Here is a 24707-nt window from a genome sequence, read left to right on the forward strand (position 1 = left end):
GAATTGCAGAGTAGTCATATAGATGCAGATGTAGAACAGCGTAGGTGGGGACGCTGCTGGAAGGAGATAACATTCAGCAAACAGACTGGCCAGCCCAATCTCCCATTTAAATCGCATCGAGCACGTGAGGGATGCGTTGGTGAGTCGTATTGCAGGACGTTCGTATACACTGTAATGTAAAAATATAAAAACAGTGGTATGTAAAAAGTATACGGCAGCCTGCCAATGTAATCGTATTCTTAATGACTCAATAGTAGCGGTTGAAAACGCCTCCCTGAAAATCGCTCACAAGAATATTCTTAATAGTGCAATATCTTTCAAGTTAGCCCGACACAGATCAATAATTAATAAACTAGCTCAGTTCTCAGGGTACTTTCATAATCGTAGATAGTTAATTGTCCTTTCCTTCTTTACCCAACACCATAGATATTATTCCAGGCTCGTGAGAAGTCGTGTGCTTATTGCACCAGAGAATGTTTCACAAGTCTGTTCGATGTAAACTACTGCAATACGTAACTTAATATCGTGGTTTCGTCTTGATTCCCCCAGTATAAGATAAGAAGAGTAGCATCTACAAATGATATCCTATAATGGAACGGAAATGGAATCCTGTGACCTAACCTTTTCTGCTTGGGATGTTATGTCTTGATATAAAGAAAAGCTGTAAGTAAAAATTGTTAAATTATTATCAGCGGCCGCCGGGCTTGTAGGATCTGAGAGAAAGTTAGTTGTCCTAACCGACGGCACGTCTCGTAGATGAGCTAAAAGAAAAATGTTAAAGATTTTCGAAGATGAATTTTCTTTGTTAAGGCCCATATATACATAGGACAATACATTTATCAGATTAAAAATTGATTGACCGCATACATAAATTCTTTTGACAAAGTAGCGATTATATTTTTCTGGTGCCGGTCGGAGTGGCCGAGCGGTTCTAGGCGCTACAGTCTGGAACCGTGTGATCGCTACGGTCGCAGGTTCGAATCCAGCCTCAGGCATGGATGTGTGTGATGTCCTTAGGTTAGTTAGGTTTAAGTAGTTCTAAGTTTAGATCACTGATAAAAAAATGTCGTGTGACGAGGGCCTCCCGTCGGGTAGACCGCTCGCCTGGTACGAGTCTTTCGATTTCACGCCACTTCAGCGACTTGCGCGTCGATGGGGATGAAATGATGATGATTAGGACAACACAGCACCCAATCCCTGAGCGGAGAAAATCTCCGACCTTAGGGTTGACAGTCTGTAGCGCTGACCACTCAGCTACCGGGGGCAAGACTAAGGGACTGATGGCCTCAGATGTTAAGTCCCATAGTGCTCAGAGCCATTTGAACCATTTTTCTGGTTTTAAGTACAACTTACATTATTAGCTGGTACAGAAAGATGAGATTTACACAACAGCGTCCTCTTTGGTCCGAACCCAAGCAGATAAGATAAGCGAAACACAAGGGAAAGATAGTTCATGCATAGAAGCGCAAGAGCCCATGGAATGACATGTCCATTGTAGTTCTATCTGTCTTCCTTGGCGTAACTTCTCGGTTGTTTATGAAATTTATCGTAATATTTAGTTTACATATTTTTAAACCCAAGACCACCCAGGAGACACAGTACAACACCAACTACCATCCAGTGGTTGTCAATAACCCTGGCTGAGGAACAGAACTTTATACCACAAGAACTGCTCACCAATCTTGTGACCAGAGTGGCAGCACGTACAGAGCATGCACTGCCGTCCATGGTGATCACACAACCTATTAAAAACGATATTCCGCCTTTTGTAATGTCCAGGGGTCCTTCGTAAATCGCAGTGTGTAGTTATTGTCTTTGAATAAAAGAGTCATTTCTATTCGCCTCATGGCGTATTTCTTTGAATTACCTTTTTGACTATACTGAAGCAGTTCTATCTATTGTCCAAGTTTCATTCAACTATGTTACTCGGCAGTGACACATCATGCAAAACTTATTGTATTCTCGTCCTTAAGTTTTGCACATCAGTGTACAAGGGGTGTCTAGAAAGTAAGTTCCGATCGGTCGCGAGATGGAAACGACTATGAAAATCCAATAAAACTTTGCACAGATGTGTTGGGCAGTGTCTCTAATATGACCCTAGATAGCATCACGTCGCTCTTCTCATTTCTGAGCTCACAGTGAGCGCGTAAAGATGTCTAGAAAATAGTGTCTCCCGCCAAGTACGAGGGCCTGGTGAGAAATTTCGCCTGAAGCTATGCAGCCAACATTACATAACTGTCGTGCGGTTTCTTCTTCAAGACAATTCTCAGCTGAATCCTGCAGGGCAATGACGATGCTCCTGCATCGATTTCAGTTGGAAGTGTTTGATTACCCACAATACAAAAATGTCTCTGAGCACTATGGGACTTAACATCTGAGGTCATCAGTCCCCTAGAACTTAGAACTACTTAAACCTAACTAACACACATCCATGCCCGAGGCAGGATTCGAACCTGCGACCTTGGCGGTCGCGCGGTTCCAGACTGAAGCGCCTAGAACCGCTCGGCCACACCGGCTGGCTTACCCACAATACAGACCGTAATTGTCTCCCTCTGAGTTTCAACTCTGCTCACATGAACAGCTGGCTATGAAGACAACATTTTTTGCACAGACAACGAGCTGTAGGCCAGCGTAGATAATTGGCGGAAAGCACTGGCGGCTGCCTTCTGTGATGGGGGTATTAGAAAGTTGGTACACCACTACGACAAATGTCTAACTCAGAACGACGTCTACGTAGAGAAGCAGCTGGAAGGTGCAGCTCTTGTGTACATAGTTCCGCGTAGCCACCGCGTACACAACTTTCCCACTAGAGCGCGCCCCGCTAAGCACAACAGCGCAGGCGCAGCGCTCGTCCGTCTCCGCACTACGAGACGGCGCTGCCATAAAGACGGACCAAATTCTGCTTCCGCCGATCCGCGTATTAATATGTAACGCAGACAATGAGATTGCTGCTAACGTAGAACCTTTTCTCCTCGCAGATCACATTCGAGCAGTGATACCTGAAAGCGCAAGGTATTATAACGAGTGTACAGACCTCCGATTAGTCAGTCTGCATTTGTCTGGACCAGTCTATAACAGTGTGCATTAGTCTGCATTAGTCTATAGTCAAGTTTCAGTCTGCGCCTAATAAGATTATCATATTGCTGTACATAGCCATGAAAAGAAATGTATAGGCACTTTGTCAAGTATCAGAGATATGTGAGAATAAGATTAACGTACCAAGACCAAAGGAACTTCAGATTGTCAATTGTAAACAGCATCCAGAATCATGTTACGTAATATGTTTGATTTTTATTATTGTAATAAATGTGTGTGAAAATTAATCAAGTTCTGTTTAAAGTTGGTCACCGTCAATGTGCTAAACTAAGCGTGCAAGTGGCGTTTCTATCGACTGACCTAACGGCAGAAGATAAACACGCCACGATAAGACCACGAGACATATTGCTGACACTCGTCTACTTCGTTAGAGCGACAAGTCAAATAATCTGATGGTGTGTGTACCGAAGGTCTTACAGTGCGCACACCACAGCAGCTAACTGTAACAAATAAAACATTTCTGATTTTCACTGTAGTTTCCATGTCGTGATCAACTGGAACTTACTTTCTGGACAGCCCTCGTAGATGCGGAACCAGCATTCGAAAGAGGTATCTTGCCTTTTCAGTCCTCGTCAGACACACAGTTTTAATCCCACCAGAAAGTTCCAAAGTACCGCACACTCCGCTTGAGTGACGGGTTGCTCCTGCACAGAGTGAAGCGACGACTCCCGTGCGCAGGTGAGCGCGTGGTGACGAAGCCGTTCTGCATCAACGTGCACCTGTCCAACGAGGCGATGATGTCGTACCGCATGGTGCTGTTCCTGGTGCAGTACCTGACGCCGCTGTGCATCATCTCGTACGTGTACGCGCGCATGGCGCTCCGCCTCTGGGGCTCCAAGGCGCCCGGCAACGCGCAGGACACCCGAGACGCCACGCTCATGAAGAACAAGAAGCGGGTGAGTACCGGCGCTGCTGCGCCTACTGCGTCGTAGCAAGACGCGCGACGCATCAAACACCACGCATCTGTTTCACATAAGCAAGCAATCGTAGTTGTAGCTTACTAGGCCACTATGAAAATTTCCACGACAGTGTAACACTGTACCATTTAAATCCCAAATATACACTGCTGGCCACCGTAAATGCAACACCAAGAAAGACAAGAGGTAGCACAACAAAATTTATTTTGTACATAACATGTTGACCAAGTATCAAATGATTACGTTTACAGACGTCTGTGACATGCGGTTCCTGCCAGAATCAGTAGCCAGAGTAGCCGCCATTGTTGGAGATCACCGCTGCCACACGTCTCGGCATTGAGTCAAAGAGACGTTGGATGTGTTCCTGGGGTACAGCAGCCCAAGCAGCTTCCACACGTTGCCAAAGATCATCTGGTGTGGCTGCTGGGGATGTAATCTGGGTCACTCATTGAGCAACCATAGACCACATGTTTTCTATCGGCGAAAGATCCGGAGAGCGAGCCGGCCAGGGAAGCAATTCAATCTGGTTATTGACGAAGAACCTTTGGACAATGCGTGCCACGTGTGGTCGCGCATTATCCTGTTGAAATATGGCTGTGGCCGAGCCCTGAAGGTAAGGAAGGACAACTGGCTCCAGCACCTCGGATATGTAGCGCCGGCTATTTAAAGTACCGGCAATGCGTGCGAGAGTAATATCCAATACCGCCCCATACCATAATACCCGGTGCAAGACCAGTGTGACGGTGCATAATGCAGCTGTCCAGCATCCTCTCTCCACGGTGTCTCCACACTCGAATCCGACCATCGTGGTGCTGCAGACAGAAGCGTGCCTCGTCAGTAAAGACAGCGTCATTCCATTCTGCCGTCCACATCCGTCTGTCATCACACCATTGGCGACGGAGACGTCTGTGGTTCTGCGTCAATGGTAGACGAAGCAATGGACGTCTTGCGGACAGACCACTCTGCTGTAAACGGCGTTGAATGGTACTCGCAGACACTGGATGATGCGTTACAGACGCAATGTGCTGTGCTATGGTTCGGGATGTCACTGAGTGATCCGTCACTGCCACGCGCAGAATTTGCCTATCAGCACGTGCAGTGGTGCACCGAGGTGAATGCGATCGACCACGTCGGTCCGTCATAGCCTCCTGCATCCAACGGTCACATATCCGCATTACAGTTGTTTGGTTTCGTCCAACACGACTAGCGATTTTTCTGTATGATAATCCACAATCTCGGTAAGCCACTATCCTTCCTCTGTCGAACTCGGATACTTGATCAATAGATGTTCGCTGTTGTCTACGAGGCATAACTGATCGTCTTGTGAAACAACCACAAGGTAAACACACGTGCCAAACGTACACTCGTCGAAATTGCCAAGCCTTAAATGGCGCTATGAGGTGGCGCCACAGGCGCGCGTGATGTGCGTCTGCGCTGAAATTCTAATCAGTTGCATATCTCATCGCTGCAAACTCATGGTGTAAATTTCACTTGATTCGGATGCTTCCTTCAGGGTGTTGCATTTACGGTGGCCAGCAGTGTACTTATCTTTTCTAAACATCAAGTACTTTGTCAAATGTTTTTCCAGTGAACAGATCTCTAGAGTGTCGAACAGGATGCCTATAACATGAAACATAAGCTATATCATTCACGATGGTTGAGAACACTGTACCAGTTGATAAACTTAAACGATTTGGAATTTGAACAAAACAATTAAAGAAATGATGTCAAAGGGTTATGGTAGTTGTCTGGTCTGACTCACCCACACTGGGTGGACCTTATTCTGTGCATTTATTTGCGTGGAATGTTCTTCACAATACTCACAAAACAGGTCTTTTAATATCACATACATTATCACACTACCTCGATAAAAGAAACCTTCAAAATTCATTTAAGATAAGGAAATATAGTCTTTCATTAAAATTTTTCAATTCTTTCAAAAGGAAAAAATGGAGTTGAGGATAATCCGTTAGTAAAATACTACATCTAAACCACAGAACGAAACTCAGTTTGATCAGAGCAGAAAGTTCAGCTCCATCTTAACCAAAAAGTTACACATTAAAATGGATCTTAGAATTTCTTCGATAAATGAAAAATTATACTGAGGGGACAGTATTCATGGGATAGCGATTTACACATACATGTTGACGGCGATATATTAGTAGTTATAATAGGACAGTGCACTGACGGATCTGTTATTTGTATACAGGTGATTCATGTAGAAACCGTTGCGTCGTGATTATGGCCACACGAATTGAATTAACAGACTTTCAACGCCGTATGGTAGTTGAAGCAAAAAGCATGGGACATTCGAGTTCAGAAATCGTAAGCGAATTCATTATTCTGAGATCCGAAATGTCAAGAGTGTGACAAGAATACCAAATTTCAGGTATTGCTCCTCACCGCGGACAACGCAGTTGCCGACGACCGGGAACAGTAGAATTTGGGGAAAGTTGTCAGCGTTAACAGACAAGAAACACTACATGAAATACGCGCAGAAAATAATGTGGCACGTATGACGAACGTACCCGTTAGGACAGTGCTGCGAAATCTGGCGTTAATGGCCTTTTCTAACAGTACGACATCGCATGCAGCGCCTGTTCTAAGATAGTGACTGTTTAGGAAGGACTCTAGACGACAGGAAAACAGTGGCCTGATCAGACGAGTCCTGATTTCAGTTGCTAAGAGCTGATGGTAGGATCCGAGTGTGGCGCAGACCCCAGGAAGCCATGGGCTCATGTTGCCAAGACGCACTGTGCGAGCTGGTGGTGGCTCCATAATGGTATGGGCGGCCCGACTGGTTAGCCGTGCGGTCTAATGCACTGCTTTCCTGGCGGGAAGGCGTGCCGGTCCCCGGATTAGTGTCGAGGTTCGCTGTGCCGGTCAGACTGTGGGTGGTTTTCATGGCGGTTTTCCAATTGCCTCGGCGAATGCGGGCTAGTTCCCCTTATTCCGCTTCAGTTACGCTATATCGGCGATTGCTGCGCAAACAATGTTTCCACATACGAGTACACCATAATTACTCTACCACGCAAACATTGGGGTTACAGTCCACTGAAGGCCGAACCGCCCGCATCTCGTGGTCGTGCGGTAGCGTTCTCGCTTCCCACGCCCGGGTTCCCGGGTTCGATTCCCGGCGGGGTCGGGGATTTTCTCTGCCTCGTGATGGCTGGGTGTTGTGTGCTGTCCTTAGGTTAGTTAGGTTTAAGTAGTTCTAAGTTCTAGGGGACTGATGACCATAGATGTTAAGTCCCATAGTGCTCAGAGCCTTGTGAAGGCCGAACCGCACAATAACCCTGGGTTCGGTGTGGGGCGGCGGTGGGGTGAATGGACTGCTGTAGCCTGTTGTGGGTTACGTACCACTGCGGGCTACGGTGGGGACGAAGCGTCTCCCTCGTTTCTAGGTCCCCAGTTCCATACCATACAATACAGTGGTGTGGGCTCTGGTTACATGGAATGTACTGGTCCTCTCGTCCGCAATAGTTCGCGATTGGAATGAAGAACATTCTGAACAGTTCGAGAGGCATACATCCCTAGCCCCGGCCGCTTTGCGCTCAGAAATCTCCTAGGAAAGACTAGCAACACGGACAGGGCAAGAGAAGCACAGAGAGTCAAAAGATGAACATGTCTAACAGACCACTGGAGAGAGGGGAAGAAGAGAAAAAGAGAAGGCATGTTGAGGACTGGGCTGGACCACCAAACCCAGACAGCTGCAACCCGGCCTGGGCTGAGGAGGCAACGGAGTGTTCTGCCAACCCCTCAAATGGCCGATAACGTGAAGTGGCCATCCGTTAAAAAGAGTGGTAAAAACTCGCTTCGCGTATAAAACGAGAAACTAATCCAGCAGCTGAGGCATCGTCTCCTAACACCAGGGGTAGCGAGTCAGGGACAGTCCGCCTCAGGGCGGCTGCTTCCCTCAGGAGTTCCAAATTTCAAGAGATATAAGAAATAATTATTGTTGATTAGAGTTCTACTAGTTAATACTTAATTCTGTAATAGTACTTGTATTATCAAAAATAAAATGTAGTGCCTCAGTATTAATGGCACTTGGAATATTAAATTTCTTCCTGCTATCGTGTCTAAATCTGAAATTTTTGAGACCATGGTTTTTTTCTGCGCACAAGCTGATTCTTGTAAAGAATAACGGCAACCAGACACTGTTAATAATCTTATTTATTTGCACAAATAGCGCCGTTAACGGTTTCTAACCGACGTATTCATCTTACGATGGCTCTTCATGTTTGTATTGCATTTTCTATTGCTTACATTAGTTGTTGGAAGAAAAACAAGTAACAGTTACTGCTGTTTACTTCTTTGAAAGACAGCTTGTGAATACTTTCTTATTGGCCCCTATAATAAGCCATTTTCCTGGTATGGCACTTAGAACGTTTTTAATAAAGTATGTACGCTCTAATTGGTCTCTTTTTTTGCGGTGATGCAGTGATCTGCGTAATTCTGTATTATTAGAATACTTTCTCAGCCTTTTGGATATAAATGAGTTATGTAAAAAGAATTTTGCATTGTTTCTTCATTCTCCTGACATATTTGAGATTTGTGTTTCGATACTTAGAATCTTTTCACTTTCCACTATTCAATTGAATTTAGAATCTGTTGTCGATTCGCAGATAATGTGCTTTAAATTAGTGCCAGCTTTCTGGATTTTATTGCAAGGTTTGACGTGGTGATATTCACAGTATTTTCAGAATTTATCATTTCTATGTTGAGATGATACACTGGTGTCTTTGTAAGACGGGTTACTTTCTAAGCACAACACATAACCTGTTTTCTTTTAATCCAGCCGAATATTACGTCTTTTGGACTCATCACTTTCCCGTGTAATGAGTTTGATTCAGTATTTGGAGATACGTATAGATTGTGTTTTGTTCCTTTATTTCACGAGTAGTGACTTAATTGAACCATGTCTTACATGGAGGTATGTTGAGCGTGTCATGGTGGCAAAATAACGCTTTCTATGCAATTACATATTTTTTATCAAATGCTCTAAACGTTATTCGTGAAGCCTTGCCGCTATTTTCAAATTCTGATCTCTTATGTTCACCCTGGCTTCATCAAAGTTAGCAACCTTGATAAACTATCATTGCCATCAACATAGACATATTTCAGTGACTACAGTGAGCAATAAGCGTCGCCTTATTTTCTTTGCATGAAGTTTCAGAACAGAAGGTAAGTTCCCAGTTTAAAGAAGGTGCTGGCGGATCATCACTCTGTATGTGAATACTTTTTGTATATCAGTATTCATATTTCTCAATACAAAGGCTATGCTAACAGAATGGGCCAAGAATACGACAAGCCACATACACAATATGATCAAAAGTATCCGGACGCCTGGCTGAAAATTACTTACAAGTCCGTGGCGCCCTCCATAGGTAATGCTGGAATTCAATATGGTTTTGGCCCACCCTTAAGCCTCGATGACAACTTCCACTCTCGCAGGCATAAGTTCAATCAGGTGCTGGAAGGTTTCTTGGGGAATGGCAGCCCATTCTTCACGGAGTGCTGCACTGAGGAGAGCTATCGATGTCGGTCGGTGAGGCCTGGCGTATCATGTCTATATTACTAAAATTTACACTGCGCAAAAGAATTTACGGATCACTTTTTTCAAACCCCGTCATATTCTCGCCTTGCGACACAGAAGTGTGAAATTAGGCTCAATGGTGCTTTGAGCTTCCTCGGCAACAGTAAAAAACCATGCAACACTGCCACGTCACTCTCGGGCAGGGCGACGAAAGATGTCGACCCATGCGAAAGAAATGCGAGAGGTCAGAAGCTCATGTGAGGTGCAAGACGGGTTAAAAATATTATATTGGCACCAAATTGCGCCAAAATTCTGGCCAACGCCACCGCGGTCGTGTCGCACGATACAAGGGTCGTCACATCATCGCCTTAACCACATCTCACCCGTTTTCTTGATGCTTCCGCCTTGGAAGTCAGAACCGCGAGGCCCACCGTTGAAATCACAAGCTACTCTTACAGGTGGCTGAGGAAAACGTTTCAAACACATCGCCACTCAGAATATAAAGACAGTTTGCAGTGCTAAGTGCGACAAAACGACGTTCGTGACAACTGTTGCAGCTGCTAACAACTTCCTGGAGGGCTAACCCCTTCTCTAAGGATATTGATGGACTGCAACACTATTGAATGTGATCTCATTCCTTTGGAGTGTAATACGACTACAGTGTTTGCTCTGGTATATAGGATGGTACCATTAGGAACATTTCAGAAAAATTCGACGCAATTTGAATACGATTTAAAGCAGCAAAGGGTGTTTATCTGTTTTCAGTCCTCCTGTTTTGCAACATCCAGTGGCGTGACCTAGGGGAGAAGAGGGATGCAACATTGACACGTGCATGTATTAAACGGCCAAGGGTCCCTCTAAGACCCCTCAGTTCGGCAACACCCATGGTGTCGCCTGCACACCTCTGTTCAGCATTTACAAATGTACGTGGTCAGAGACAACAACAGACCGATTTCTTGACGCCTGCACACTCCTCCTTCAACATCTTACAACTGAGTGGCGCTACACTGTTGCTCTAGCATCTTCTTCAGGCATGCATTACCTAAGGGATCGAAGACCTATACACAGGAACCTACGAAAACGGTGAAGAGTTGTCGCTGTACAGATATATTCGTTTAAAATGCTCAACGAAGTTGAGTGATTGGCACCAAGGGTATTGCCAAAATGGGGATGGAAGTCTTAGAGGAACACATTAGCGTTGTTTTATTCATTCAAGTGGCAATGTCAGTGTCGCCTCCCCCTCCCTCGCCCCCTTCAAATGGTTCAAATGGCTCTGAGCACTATGGAACTTAATATCTGAGGTCATCAGTCCCCTAGACTTAGAACTACTTAAACCTAACTAACCTAAGGACATCACACACATCCATGCCCGTGGCAGGATTAGAACCTGCGACCGTAGAAGCAGCGCGGATCCGGACTGAAGCGCCTAGAACCGCTCGGCCACAGCGGCCGGCTTTGCCTCCTTCCCCGTTTGATCACTCCTCAGAGGATGGCAAAACAGGAGAGCTGTTTCCGATCACGTTCATATTTCGTAGAATCCTTTTGAACGATCCGTCATGTTTCCTCCCTGCATACCAGAGCAAAAATTGCAGTTGTGCTACATTCCAAAGGAGTCAAATCACTATCAGTGAGATTGCAGCTTCACGATGTCCGCAGAGAAGCCGTTAACGGTGCTTGGGGTGTCGGCAGTGTCAAAGGCTGTTCAGAACATTGTTCTGTTGCACATCGTACTGCAAACTATCGTTTACGCCCGCGAAATGTGTGTATATCAACGCCCTAAGGGAAGGAATAGATTCAGCGACTTGCTCTATGACATCTCCTGATGCCTTTCTTATCGATTCTCAGCGATGGTGCGTCTGAATTGTTTTCCCCAGCCATCCGTAAGATAACTGTGTGATTTCAACACTGGTCGTCGTGGCTCTGACGTCCATCGCTGAAGCGTTAAAAGAAGGATGAGATGTAGTTAGCCGGCCGCCGTGACCGAACGGTTCTAGGCGCTACAGTCTGGAACCGCGCTGCTGCTACGGTCGCAAGTTCGAATCCTGCCTCGGGCATGGATGTGTGCTATGTCCTTCAAGTAGATCTAAGTGTAGGGGGCTCATGACCTCAGATGTTAATTCCCATAGAGCTCAGAGCCATGTGAACCATTTAGATGTAGCTATCGGGGAGGGGGGGTGGGGCGGTGAGTGGTTTGACGGCCTTCCCATCGTCTGAAACGTCCACGGTGGCGTTGGTCAGAATTCTGGTGCCAACTAAGGTGACCTCATTAACCCACGTGACATCTCACGTGAACCTATGAACTCCGGTATTTTTTTTTTGCGTGTGTCCACTTCGTTGCTGTTTGAAACTTCACCGAGCCTGAGAGTGATGTCACAAGGCGGTAAGTTATCGCACCGTTACAGAGGAAGGCACTTTCGAGACAAATTTCAAATTTCTGCGTCGCATTGGATTAAAATGACGGGGTTTCAAAGAAGTGACCCTTTAATTCTTTTGTTCAGTGTATGTTCAACACTTCCTCTTAAACTACTGAATCGATTTCAACTGAAACTAGTACACCACGTACTGTCTACTAACTGTAAAGGCGGAGTGTGAGAGTAACAACCACCTACCTGTCCAAGTGGTGGGGGTGAAAAAGAAGAGTAACGCACCGCTCCCAAATACCCAGACTATATTCATTCTGTGTATGAGAATGAGGGCACTTAGTGGCTTGCAGTAAACTTTTCACGTATTTTCAAACTTTTACTATAATTTTTCTCACTGACACCCCCCGCGAAATGATTAAATGAATAAAGTTTAACGACCACGTTTTCACTACTCATGCAATAAAACTACCGCATCAGGTATGATGTTTTAATTTATTACTTCTTTACTACTAACTCTATTGGGAACACATTTGGCAGACAGTACCCGCATAGAGCACTGAATGTACCTCCAAATTTATATTATTCTAAAACACATAGCTCAGAAGAGCTGACGTCATAAACACTGAGATATTTCTAGCTTTTATAGAAATGGAGCGCAAATAATCCTTTCTATAATCATCTAGTGATTCATAATGACAGCACCAAACTTACAACCTAATTTCAAACTTTTCCGCGCTTACAGGCTTCACGTAAAATATTTAACAAATCATCTTATTTGTGAATGAATCACAGGTTTGAAGTTGTTATATACAGGGGAGTTCAAATCTTTAAAGAATCGTTTGTTTACTGGTTACTTACTACCCCCAAAGTAGCATAGTGGAGTTAACAACCACCTATATCAGATAGGAATGGAAATTAAAATGGGATGACATTGCACTATAAATAAGGAACACCTGCAGCTATTTCAGTCAGATTTGTTAAGTACATGATTTTTAACTTGTATAAAAACACTGCAAGACTATGATTCCCCACTGCCTCTAGGAGTGGAGTTCTGGATGAATAGGGGTGAAGGTAAAGTGTTCGAAAACGACCTGGGCCGGCCGGAGTGGCCGTGAGGTTCTAGGCGCTACAGTCTGGAGCCGAGTGACCGCTACGGTCGCAGGTTCGAATCCTGCCTCGGGTATTGATGTGTGTGATGTCCTAAGTTCTAGGCGACTGATGACCTCAGAAGTTAAGTCGCATAGTGCTCAGAGACATTTTGAAAACGACCTGCTGATATTTCTTTCCTGTATCAGTTAACCTGGAATACTTTTAAGAGTGCAAGTGCAATTTGTCTTTTGTTTGTACTGTTTTGTGTGTCAACTACATAGCAAGAATAAATATTGCAGCGAGCCAATTAATTTGTCGAGGTATTTCGGGATCTAAGATCGTGCCAAACGGTTGAACACCACAGAAAAAAATTAGCTATCTCTCTGGAGTTGTATGGTGTGAAATAGAGAAGAATCAGACATATATGTCAGAAACGTGTGTGTTCAACATCTCCTCGTAGGTCCCTCTCGTAAGTCATTGCATCGATTTCAGCGGAATGATGGATAGTGAAAGAGGGAAGCAGAGGATGGACAGAGCGAGGAGGGATGCGAAGATGGAGAGACAGAGAGAAAGGGAGAGATGGAAAGAGACAGAGGAAGGACGAGATGGACACAGAGGGGAGAAGGAGATAGGCATATAGCGGGCGGACGAGGGGGGAGACAGAGAGAGGGGGAGGACGAAATGGACTAATAGAAGGTTGTAATAAATAAATGCCCGGGCAACGACGTTTTTCTCACCTAGTACTCAGGGTGAGTCGCTAACTACTGCCAAGTAGAATAACTCCAAAAGTATGATAGTAACTGAAAAGTTTGTGGGACAAAAGCCGCATGGGACAACGGGGGCCATAGTATGACGTTAGCATTTAATTGCTAGATGGGATCGCGTCAGAGGTATAAAGGTCAGTTTTTTTTTTAATGGGATGCTATATGTTGGCACTTATTTTCTGATAGTGGCTATCGAGGCGAATCCAACGATGTGTAACAGTAAGATCTTTGAAGGTCAATGAAAGTAAAAAATGTGGCATGAAAGTCCATTTACAAAAGGTGTTCGAAGTGACGACCATTGATGTCAATGCAGTGCTGCAATCCTCTTATCAAGGATTGAGTGGCATTCCTTACCAAATCGGCACTTATCGAAGCAATTGCTTTGACGATTCTCTCTCGTATGTCGTGCAAATTGCGAGTATTCGCCGAATACGGCGTATCCATCAAATGTGCCGTTGACATGTAAACACCATCCGACAGTTTCGCATTACATCACTCATAGGTACTGTAAGACTAGTATCGTCGAGTCAAGCGAATGTGAATGATGTATTCCTTCGAAAAACAAGCCGATATGCTTCTCCTTTACGGAGAATGCCAACGGAATTCAGTGAGAGCTAGAAACTTATACGCTGAAAGATATCCTCAAATCAATCACCCTACACTTCGTACACTTAAATATGTGTATGATAAATTGAGAACAACTGAATCTTTAACGCGTCGGAAACATATCCGGCAAAGGAAAGTTACTAACGAGGAAACGGAAATTGGTACTCTTCCCACTGTGGTTCGGGATCCTTGTGTTAGTTCGCGTCAAATCGCAGTGGAATCCGGCATGAGCCAGAGTAGTGTTGTTCGTGTTCTGCATCGCCATAAATATCATCCTTACCATGTCAGTCTCCACCAATAATTAACTGGTACGGATTGTATGCGTCGCACTGATGGACTCAAAACTTCAGATTCAGAGGAATTAATTTGATTTTATTTACTGACAAGGGTCCATTCACGAACCATGCAAATGTTAATTTGCATAACATGCATTATTGGGCAACTGAAAATCCATGTTCGCTGCTGCAAGTTGCACACCAAAAACCGTGGTCGGTGAATGTACGGTGTGGGATTCTGGAGGACGGAATTACAGGCCCCTGTTTCATCGAAGGAAATCTTAATGGTAGGAAGTACACCACATTCCTGCAAGAAACATTAGGTCTATTATTGGAAGAAATACCTTTAGGAACAAGCAAACAGCCGGCCGATGTGGCCGAGCGGTTCTAGGCACTTCAGTCTGGAACCACGCGACCGCTACGGTCGCAGGTTCGAATCCTGCCTCGGGCATGGATGTGTGTGATGTCCTTAGGTTAGTTAGGTTAAAGTAGTTCTAAGTTATAGGGGGCTGATGACCTCATATGTTAAGTCTCATAGTGCTCAGAGCCATTTGAACCATCTGAACAAGGAACAGAATTTGGTATCAACACGATGGATGTCCGGCACATTTTTCTCTGATGGCTAGAAATGAGTTGTATAGACAATTCCCAAATCGTTGGATTGGACGTGGAGGAGATGTGTCGTGGCCGGTTCGTTCGCCAGACTTGACGCCTCTGGATTTATTTCTTGTAGGGATTGGTAAAAGACATGGTTTATGAAGACGCTGCAACTACACCTGAAGATATGCGTGAGAGAATTGTCAGAGTAGGTGCTTCTATAAGTGGTGGTGTGATAAGGAATACCACTCAATCCATGGTAAGAAGATTGCAGACTGCATTGATATCAATGGTCATCACTTCGAACACCTTCTGTAAATGGTCGTTCATGCCACCTTTTTGAACTATCAGAAAATAAGTACCAAAATATAGCATACACCTAAAAAAAAAAAAGAAAGGTTGACCTTCATATCTCTGACGCCACCCCACCTAAGAACAAAGAACCAACTTCATATTATGACTCCCTCGTCTCATGCAACTTTTGTCCCACAAGTGTTTCAGCTCCTATCATACTTTCGGAGTTATTTTCGGTGGCAATAGTTAGTGACTCACCCTGTAGATATGGATAACGCATTGGATCAGGATGGATAAAGCACAAAGTCCGTCTGAGCTATTCTGCTGTTACAGTAAATAAACAGGAAACAAGGGATGGCAGACAGAGGGCCAGTAATTGTGAGACCCATTTAACTAACTCAGAAGTTGTAGCAGCTTGAATGTAATTTCCAACTAGCCGATATCTCCAGCGGTCACCCACGTCTGAAATCTGCCACTCATTGCGTCCTCTATAGGGAATTGGCAAGACTAATTAACAACTATTACTACCTTTTCTTGCTAGCTTGTGAGAAGAAGAGCTACTTTTTATAGCCACGAAAAATTTGAAGTCATGAGGAACGGAGCATTAACTAATTAGGAAGATACAAACTCTCTCCTTTCGAATAGATGTGCTATGTTTGGACCACTGCACCACCTTGCTTGACCGTTGAAAGCTGAAAGAGTACCCGAAATTTTAATGAGCAGCAAAGTTAATTGCAATGTACGCTACATAAGAGAGGTCACTGCTATCCCCTGTGCCTCCAGCCGGCTTCAAACAATATTACGTGGGAAAGTGCAATAAGTGAAATTAACCGTTCTCCGTTTCACATTTGTGACCTTTCCTTTTTCTGCTTTTTCTATGTGAAACATCAAAGAAAAAATTCACGGCTGCTTCATTGCTGCATCCACTCATCAAACAACCACGCAGGACCTTCACTGGTGGCTTTTGACAAATATTGCACGTTTAACACACCGTAATTTATGTTTTCATTAAAGATACTGCATATATCACTGGCTGATGTTTTCCACCCTGACGTTACTAGTATATTTAATTGGATTATAGACATGAGTGACGCACTGTGTGTAACTTACACGGTTTAGTAACAACGAAATGCAAAAAAATTCTAAGCTGCAACATGGTTTTGCAAAAGGGGCAGAAACATACACAACACAAATACTGAATGTAACTTATACTGACGACAATACTTTGAAATGCTTCTAGTCTTAATCCAAACAGTTTTTGAAACTGTTAATGATCTGGTGTTTAACCTGGAAAATTTGGTGAGACAGTTCGCGTATGTTGCTGTTGTTGTACGTACGGAAGTTACAGCGACAGAAAACTGTTACCAAATTCTGGAAGACCCATAGAGATTCCCCGATCTATGTAGGTACAAGCAGCTGATTCTGAACGTAAATTAATGGAACTTTCTGCGCTTAAAATAAGAGAAATTTACAGTATTAGCGATAAATTACTAAAAATAATAACACCCGTAAAAGATCTATAATTAACCATTCAGAATGACGTAAACTGCAAGGGCTACATGAAATATGACTCAGGGGAAACGTAGTTGCTAGGCTGAGATCCGTTGGAAATATTTGAAGGGTGTCCATTATGGCTGCCCATCATCCATATATTCTGTTTTTACGTAGCTTCGTTTCGTGATCAATCTTTGCTATCATATCTTTGGCACGGTGCACGGCTTCCGCATCTTCACAGATGCTTCGGCGTTAGGATTAGAAAAACGGACCATTTAAAGCCGGTACCGGTATTTTATTTCTGAATAGCAGGCGTTTCTCGGTTATAACTTTTGTGGACTGGCAAGACAGCCAATCCACTAGGACGGGGCCCGCATCTCGTGGTCGTGCGGTAGCGTTCTCGCTTCCCACGCCCGGGTTCCCGGGTTCGATTCCCGGCGGGGTCAGGGATTTTCTCTGCCTCGTGATGGCTGGGTGTTGTGTGCTGTGCTTAGGTTAGTTAGGTTTAAGTAGTTCTAAGTTCTAGGGGACTGATGACCATAGATGTTAAGTCCCATAGTACTCAGAGCCATTTGCACCACTAGGACGGGAGGCTGAAGGGCACGCGTTTAAGCTCACGCAGGATGGCGTGAGGTCTGGAACAGGACAAGGTCTTTATAGCAGCAACCATCGCTAGCAAAGTCGGCTGTACAACTGGGGCGAGTGCTAGGAAGACTCTCTAGACCTGCCGTGTGGCGGCTCTCGGTCTGCAATCACTGATAGTGGCGACACGCGGGTCCGACGTGTACTAACGGACCGCGTCCAATTTAAAGGCTACCACCTAGCAAGTGTGGTGTCTGGTGGTGACACCACAATAACAAATACTTCTTATTTTTCGCTAATAAGCACCTAAAACATATATTATCAATTTATCACAAAATGTGCTAATGGTTTTTGTTTTTAAACGAAATATTTTTTAAAAAGCGAGCAGTGTTGATCTGTATTATCTACTTTGCTCTGAAATATTGGGTTATTGTAAAAATGACAAACGCGGTCAGTGCTATCTGAATAACAACACGGACAATTGGAACGAACAACTGACACAATGGTGAGACAATAATGCTGAGACAATAACGTACCTGTTACCGTATTAGATGGTACACGTGTTTGGACAGTGTACAAGACTTAACCTCATGTGGTCTATACGGTAGTGTCACTCTGTTGTTACCAACCAATGGCTATATTGCAGTATGGCGCCATCCCTACTCTGGAAGTCTTACTCTCAGCTTGCTTTACAAGATTGGACAATAAATATTATCCAATGGATTAATTCGTTATTAAGATCTTAACTAGTCGATGCTGTATTTTTCCTACCATATAAACTGTTCATTTGAATTTTTTGAAAGAGAATTTTTAGTTTTGTCAGTTAATATCAACTTCATTCATATTCATGTTAAAAAAGTAAATAAATATATCTAACCACAAACAGAATTTCTCATTCCAAATATCGAAGAAAAAGAAAGTTACAGATTTTAAACAAAAGCTTATTACTTGTCTCATTTTCTACGAAATGATAAATGAGGATGGAAATGTTATATCAAAATAACACAATAAAATCCAAAATACTTGAATGATTTATTCACAACGATACTGGTTCACAATAGCTCTTCACAATCCATAGCAAGTACACAAGCCCAGTGCACTCCAGTTCACATCCGAGGTAGTTGAGACAGTATCCTAAGTTCCACAGGTTTCCTAGTACGTACGAAGTACGTTCCTTGTACGAGCAAAAGGCAGGCGTAGGACACGCTGTACGATGCTGTTCAAAGGGCTCTAAGCACAAGGGGACTTAACAAAAATGGTTGAAATGGTTCTGAGCACTATGGGACTCAACTACTGAGGTCATTAGTCCCCTAGAACTTAGAACTAGTTAAACCTAACTAACCTAAGGACATCACAAACATCCATGCCCGAGGCAGGATTCGAACCTGCGACCGTAGCGGTCTTGCGGTTCCAGACTACACCGCCTTTAACCGCACGGCCACTTCGGCCGGCTCGCGGACTTAACATCTGAGGTCATCAGTCCTCTAGACTTAGAACTGTTGTTGTTGTTGTCGTCAGTCCTGAGACTGGTTTGACGCAGCTCTCCAAGCTATTCTATCCTGTGCAAGCTTCTTCATCTCCCAGTACTTACTGCAACCTACATCCTTCTGAATCTGCTTAGTGTATTCATCTCTTGGTCTCCCTCAACGATTTTTACCCTCCACACTGCCCTCCAATGCTAAATTTGTGATCCCTTGATGCCTCAGAACACGTCCTACCAACCGGTCCCTTCTTCTTGTCAAGTTGTGCCACAAACTCCTCTTCTCCCCAATTCTCTTCAACACCTCCTCATTAGTTATGTGATCTACCCATCTAATCTTCAGCATTCTTCTGTAGCACCACATTTCGCACGCTTCTATTCTCTTCTTGTCCAAACTATTTATCGTCCATGTTTCACTTCCATACATGGCTACACTCCATACAAATACTTTCAGAAACGACTTCCTGACACTTAAATCTATACTCGATGTTAACAAATTACTCTTCTTCAGAAACGCTTTCCTTGCCATTGCCAGTCTACATTTTATATCCTCTCTACTTCGACCGTCATCAGTGATTTTGCTCCCCAAATAGCAAAACTCCTTTACTACTTTACGTGTCTCCTTTCCTAATCTAATTCCCTCAGCATCACCCGACTTAATTCGACTACATCCCATTATCATCGTTTTGCTTTTGTTAATGTTCATTTTATATCCTCCTTTCAAGACACTGTCCATTCCGTTCAACTGCTCTTCCAAATCCTTTGCTGTCTCTGACAGAATTACAATGTCATCAGCGAATCTCAATGTTTTAATTTCTTCTCCGTGGACTTTAATACCTACTCCGAATTTTTCTTTTGTTTCCTTCACTGCTTGCTCAATATACAGATTGAATAACATCGGGGACAGGCTACAACCCTGTTTCACTCCCTTCCCAACCGCTGCTTCCCATTCATGCCCCCCCACTCTTATAACTGCCATCTGGTTTCTGTACAAATTGTAAATAGCCTTTCGCTCCCTGTATTTTACCCCTGCCACCTTTAGAATTTGAAAGAGAGTATTCCAGTCAACATTGTCACAAGCTTTCTCTAAGTCTACCAATGCCAGAAATGTAGGTTTGCCTTTCCTTAATCTATTTTCTAAGATAAGTCGTAGGGTCAGTATTGCCTCACGTGTTCCAACATTGCTGCGGAATCCAAACTGATATTCGCCGATGTCGGCTTCAATCAGTTTTTCCATTCGTCTGTAAAGAATACACGTTAGTATTTTGGAGCCGTGGCTTATTAAACTGATAGTTCGGTAATTTTCACATCTGTCAACACCTGCTTTCTTTGAGATTGGAATTATTATATTCTGCTTGAAGTCTGAGGGTATTTCGCCTGTCTCATACATCTTGCTCACCAGATGGTAGAATTTTGTCAGGACTGGCTCACCCAAGGCCGTCAGTAGTTCCAATGGAATGTTGTCTACTCCCGGGGCCTTGTTTCGACTCAGGTCTTTCAGTGCTCTGTCAAACTCTTCACGCAGTATCATATCGCCCATTTCATCTACATCTACATCCTCTTCCATTTCCATAATATTGTCCTCAAGTACATCGCCCTTGTATAGACCCTCTATATACTCCTTCCACCTTTCTGCTTTCCCTTCTTTGCTTAGAACTGGGTTTCCATCTGAGCTCTTGATATTCATACAAGGGGCTCTCTTTTCTCCAAAGGTCTCTTTAATTTTCCTGTAGGCAGCATCTATCTTACCCCTAGTGAGATAAGCCTCTACATCCTTACATTTGTCCTCTAGCCATCCCTGCTTAGCCATTTTGCACTTCCTGTCGATCTCATTTTTGAGACGTTTGTATTCCCTTTTGCCTGCTTCATTTACTGCGTTTTTATATTTTCTCTTTTCATCAATTAAATTCAATATTTCCTCTGTTACCCACGGATTTCTACTAGCTCTCGTCTTTTTACCTACTTGATCCTCTGCTGCCTTCCCTACTTCATCCCTCAGAGCTAGCCATTCTTCTTCTACTGTATTTCTTTCCCCCATTCCTGTCAATTGTTCCCTTATGCTCTCCCTGAAACTCTGTACAACCTCTGGTTCTTTCAGTTTATTCAGGTCCGATCTCCTTAAATTCCCACCTTTTTGCAGTTTCTTCAGTTTTAATCTACAGTTCATAACAAGTAGATTGTGATCAGAGTCCACATCTGCCCCTGGAAATGTCTTACAATTTAAAACCTGGTTCCTAAATCTCTGTCTTACCATTATATAATCTATCTGATACCTTCTAGTATCTCCAGGATTCTTCCACGTATACAACCTTCTTTTATGATTCTTGAACCAAGCGTTAGCTATAATTACGTTTTGCTCTGAGCAAAATTCTAGCAAACTGAGTTTTCACCCTTTAGCACCGACTATTCGTCATGCCCAAATACTGACAAGATCCTCCAATACAACATGACTTTTCGGTAGAGTTTCAAACAGTTAGAACCAATAGGAGAATACTGGTGCATTTTTGAGAAAAGCAGCGAACGTTGGACGGACTAAATTTTCCCTTATGTACCTATTTTATTTGATATTTTGGTTCATGCACCTTTCAACGCATAACGAAAAAGTCTAAGGGAGTCTTCCGAATTTTTCAGTCTTTGTCCGCTGTCGACGTTTATTATTGAAAACAATGGGAATAAAAAAACGAAATTTGTTATTTCAGAAAGCGGTTATTTTTAGCAGTTGCAACTTTCAGGTTAAAATGGAAATGAAAAAATCCAGTAAATCCGAAACCAGTTGTTTCAGCTATAACCACCATCCCTGCTTCGGCTATGCGATACTTAAGGTTATCGACCTAGGCACTTCATGCACTATCCAATTTGAGCCCATGTACTGGACGGCGTTTACTATTGGCATGCTTTTAGTCCCTTTCCCAATCATGTAAACGTACCGCTCCCGCAGCGGCACACCGCGAGAAGTGCAGTAACAAAAGTTTCATTCAGTTTGTGTTGAGTACTGCAGTAACCTGCCATTTAGAGGCATTAGGTCTTTGATAGAGTCAGAATAGTACCTTCACTTTCAGCAGGTCATACACAGCAAAATGTTGGCGATAGTTTATATGTCACTGAAAGTGGTGTGTCTAAGGTGAGGAGAAAGACAGAGAGACCGGAAATATGAACGATAGACCTCGCAGTCGTCATTCTCGTATGACAACACCGGTGCAGGATTGTTTCCTCCATCTGTCTGCTCGCAGGCGCTCAACATTTGGAAATGACTTCTCCCAGGCAACACGCATTCTTATCTCAGACCAAGCAGTACGTAGAAAATTGCATTAGGGTGGTCTTTATTGCAGAAGACCATTGTAGAGTTTTGCTCTGAACCAACGGAAAAGAGGCAGTCGAAGGACCTGGGCTCTTGCACATCAACATTGCGCCGTTGCATAATATGATAATGACATGTTTGCTGACGACACCAGGATTGGTTTGCGATCGGACACTGGACTTGTTAGGGTTTGTAGAAGCGCTAGACGTCACCGGGAACGCCGATACGTTAAGAAAGTCCATCCGTTTGCAGTTGGAAGTGTAATGTTCTGGGCGGCAATAATGATGGGACGGCAGACCCCTCTAATTCCCATCTATGGCAATTTTAATGGTCGTCGATACCTGTAAGATGGCCTATAAACGATTGTAAGGCCCTACAGATGTGAAGTCGGCGACAACTTCATCCTAGTTGACGACAATGCAAGACCGCACCGTACTCTAGCAGTATCTCGGTATCATCAAAGATGCCACATCAACCGAATACATTGGCCAGCACAGATCCCAGACATGAATTCAATTGGGCATGCACGGGACCTGTTAAAGGTGGCCATTTCACAGCGTTTAAATCCACCTGACAATCTTCAGGACCTCACTGGAGCTGCCATTGAGCAGTGAAGCCTCAAACGCAAAGATAAACTTGATGGTCTCATCAAGAGCAAGCCTCGCAGAGTGGAAGAACTCATCCCTGTGCTGGCAAGACATACACACTACTAAAGACAGATAATAACCATAATGAAGTAAACACTTTCGCTGTTTTGGTTTTACAAGATATACACTTAGGAGAGCGCCTGCGTTATTTTGTAATGATTTTTATAATTAACTAAAATCGTTCTTATTTTCTGAAGTAATTATGTCTAGTTCGTTAACAAGATATTGTACAAACCTCAATGGGTGCATTGTAAGAAGTCATTGTAGTTAACTCCATGACATTCCAAACTTTTGTTGGGGTGTATAACTGAATTACCAGAACACTTTTCTTCTACAATACGATATGACACTTTCAACTCTTAATTTTTTTCTATCAGTTCTTGATAATATCCGCTATGTTGCTGTAACTCCACGGACTTCCCTAACACGCCTCCCTCCACAGTCCAAGTTGTCATTCAAGCCTCAGACCACTTGATATTCCCCTTAAATTCGAACCGCATTGCAGTGGTTCTCCGACTGTATTGGAATAGCTCCTCAACATCGAACAAACGGGGGAAACCCAGAAATAGGTGCCTTAATTAAATGAAACTAAGTAGTTCAAGAGACCGTTGAAGTTTAACTACTTCAAGTGCAAGTACTTGAAACGGTCTCTCTAACCACACTTCAAAAAGTTTTACATTACCTCGGTTCCGAGAGTTCCGGAACCAGTACAGAAAATTGGAATAGAGATCAACATAAACATCATTTCCGCCTTTTTTATTGCTCATGAAAACCACACATTGCATGCTGTAGCACCATACAGCGAGACGTTCAGAGGTGGTAGTCCAGATTGCTGTACACACCGGTACCTCTAATACCCAGCAGCACGTCCTTTTGCATTGATGCATGCCTGTATTCATCGTGGCATACTATCCACAATTTCATCAAGGCCCTGTTGGTCCAGGTTGTCCCACTCCTGAAAGACAATTCGCAGTAGGTCCCTCAGAGTGGTTGGTTGGTCACATCATCCATAAACAGCCCTTTTCAATCTATCCTAGGCAAGTTCGATAGGGTTCATGTCTGGAAAACATGCCGGCCGCTCTAGTCGAGCGATGTCGTTATGCTGAAGGAAGTCATTCACAAGATGTGCACAATGGGGGCGCGAATTGTCGTCCATGAAGACGAATGCCTCGCCAATATGCCAATATGCTACCGATATGAGTGCACTAACGGCCGGAGGATGGCATTCACGTATCCTACAACCGTTACGGCGCCTTTCATGAGCACCAGCGGCGTACGTAGGCACAACATAATGCCCCCCCCCCCCAAAAAAAGAAAAAACAGCAGGGAACCTTCACCTTGCTGCACTCGCTGGACAGTGAGTCTAAAGCGTTCAGCCTGACCGGGTTGCCTCCAAACACATCTCAGACGACTGTCTGGTTCAAATGGCTCTGAGCACTATGGGACTTAACATGTGTGGTCATCAGTCCCCTAGAACTTAGAACTACTTAAACCTAACTAACCTAGCCGGCCGCGGTGGCCGTGCGGTTCTGGGCGCTGCAGTCCGGAACCGCGGGGCTGCTACGGTCGCAGGTTCGAATCCTGCCTCGGGCATGGGTGTGTGTGATGTTCTTAGGTTAGTTAGGTTTAAGTAGTTCTAAGTTCTAGGGGACTTATGACCTAAGATGTT

The 24707-nt window shown here is 44.0% G+C and overlaps 1 protein-coding gene across 1 annotated transcript in view; it reads left to right on the plus strand.

Moving 5' to 3' along the window:
* LOC124545848 (tachykinin-like peptides receptor 99D) overlaps positions 1-24707 on the plus strand; it is a 367394-nt gene that overhangs the window by 34525 nt on the left and 308162 nt on the right. The window contains exon 3 of the mRNA XM_047124805.1: positions 3775-3992. Within this exon, the coding sequence (XP_046980761.1) occupies positions 3775-3992 (218 nt within the window). The remainder of the gene's footprint in view (positions 1-3774; positions 3993-24707) is intronic.

The sequence above is a fragment of the Schistocerca americana genome, chromosome 8 (assembly GCF_021461395.2).
Source record: "Schistocerca americana isolate TAMUIC-IGC-003095 chromosome 8, iqSchAmer2.1, whole genome shotgun sequence".
Classification (NCBI taxonomy): Eukaryota; Metazoa; Arthropoda; class Insecta; order Orthoptera; family Acrididae; genus Schistocerca; species Schistocerca americana.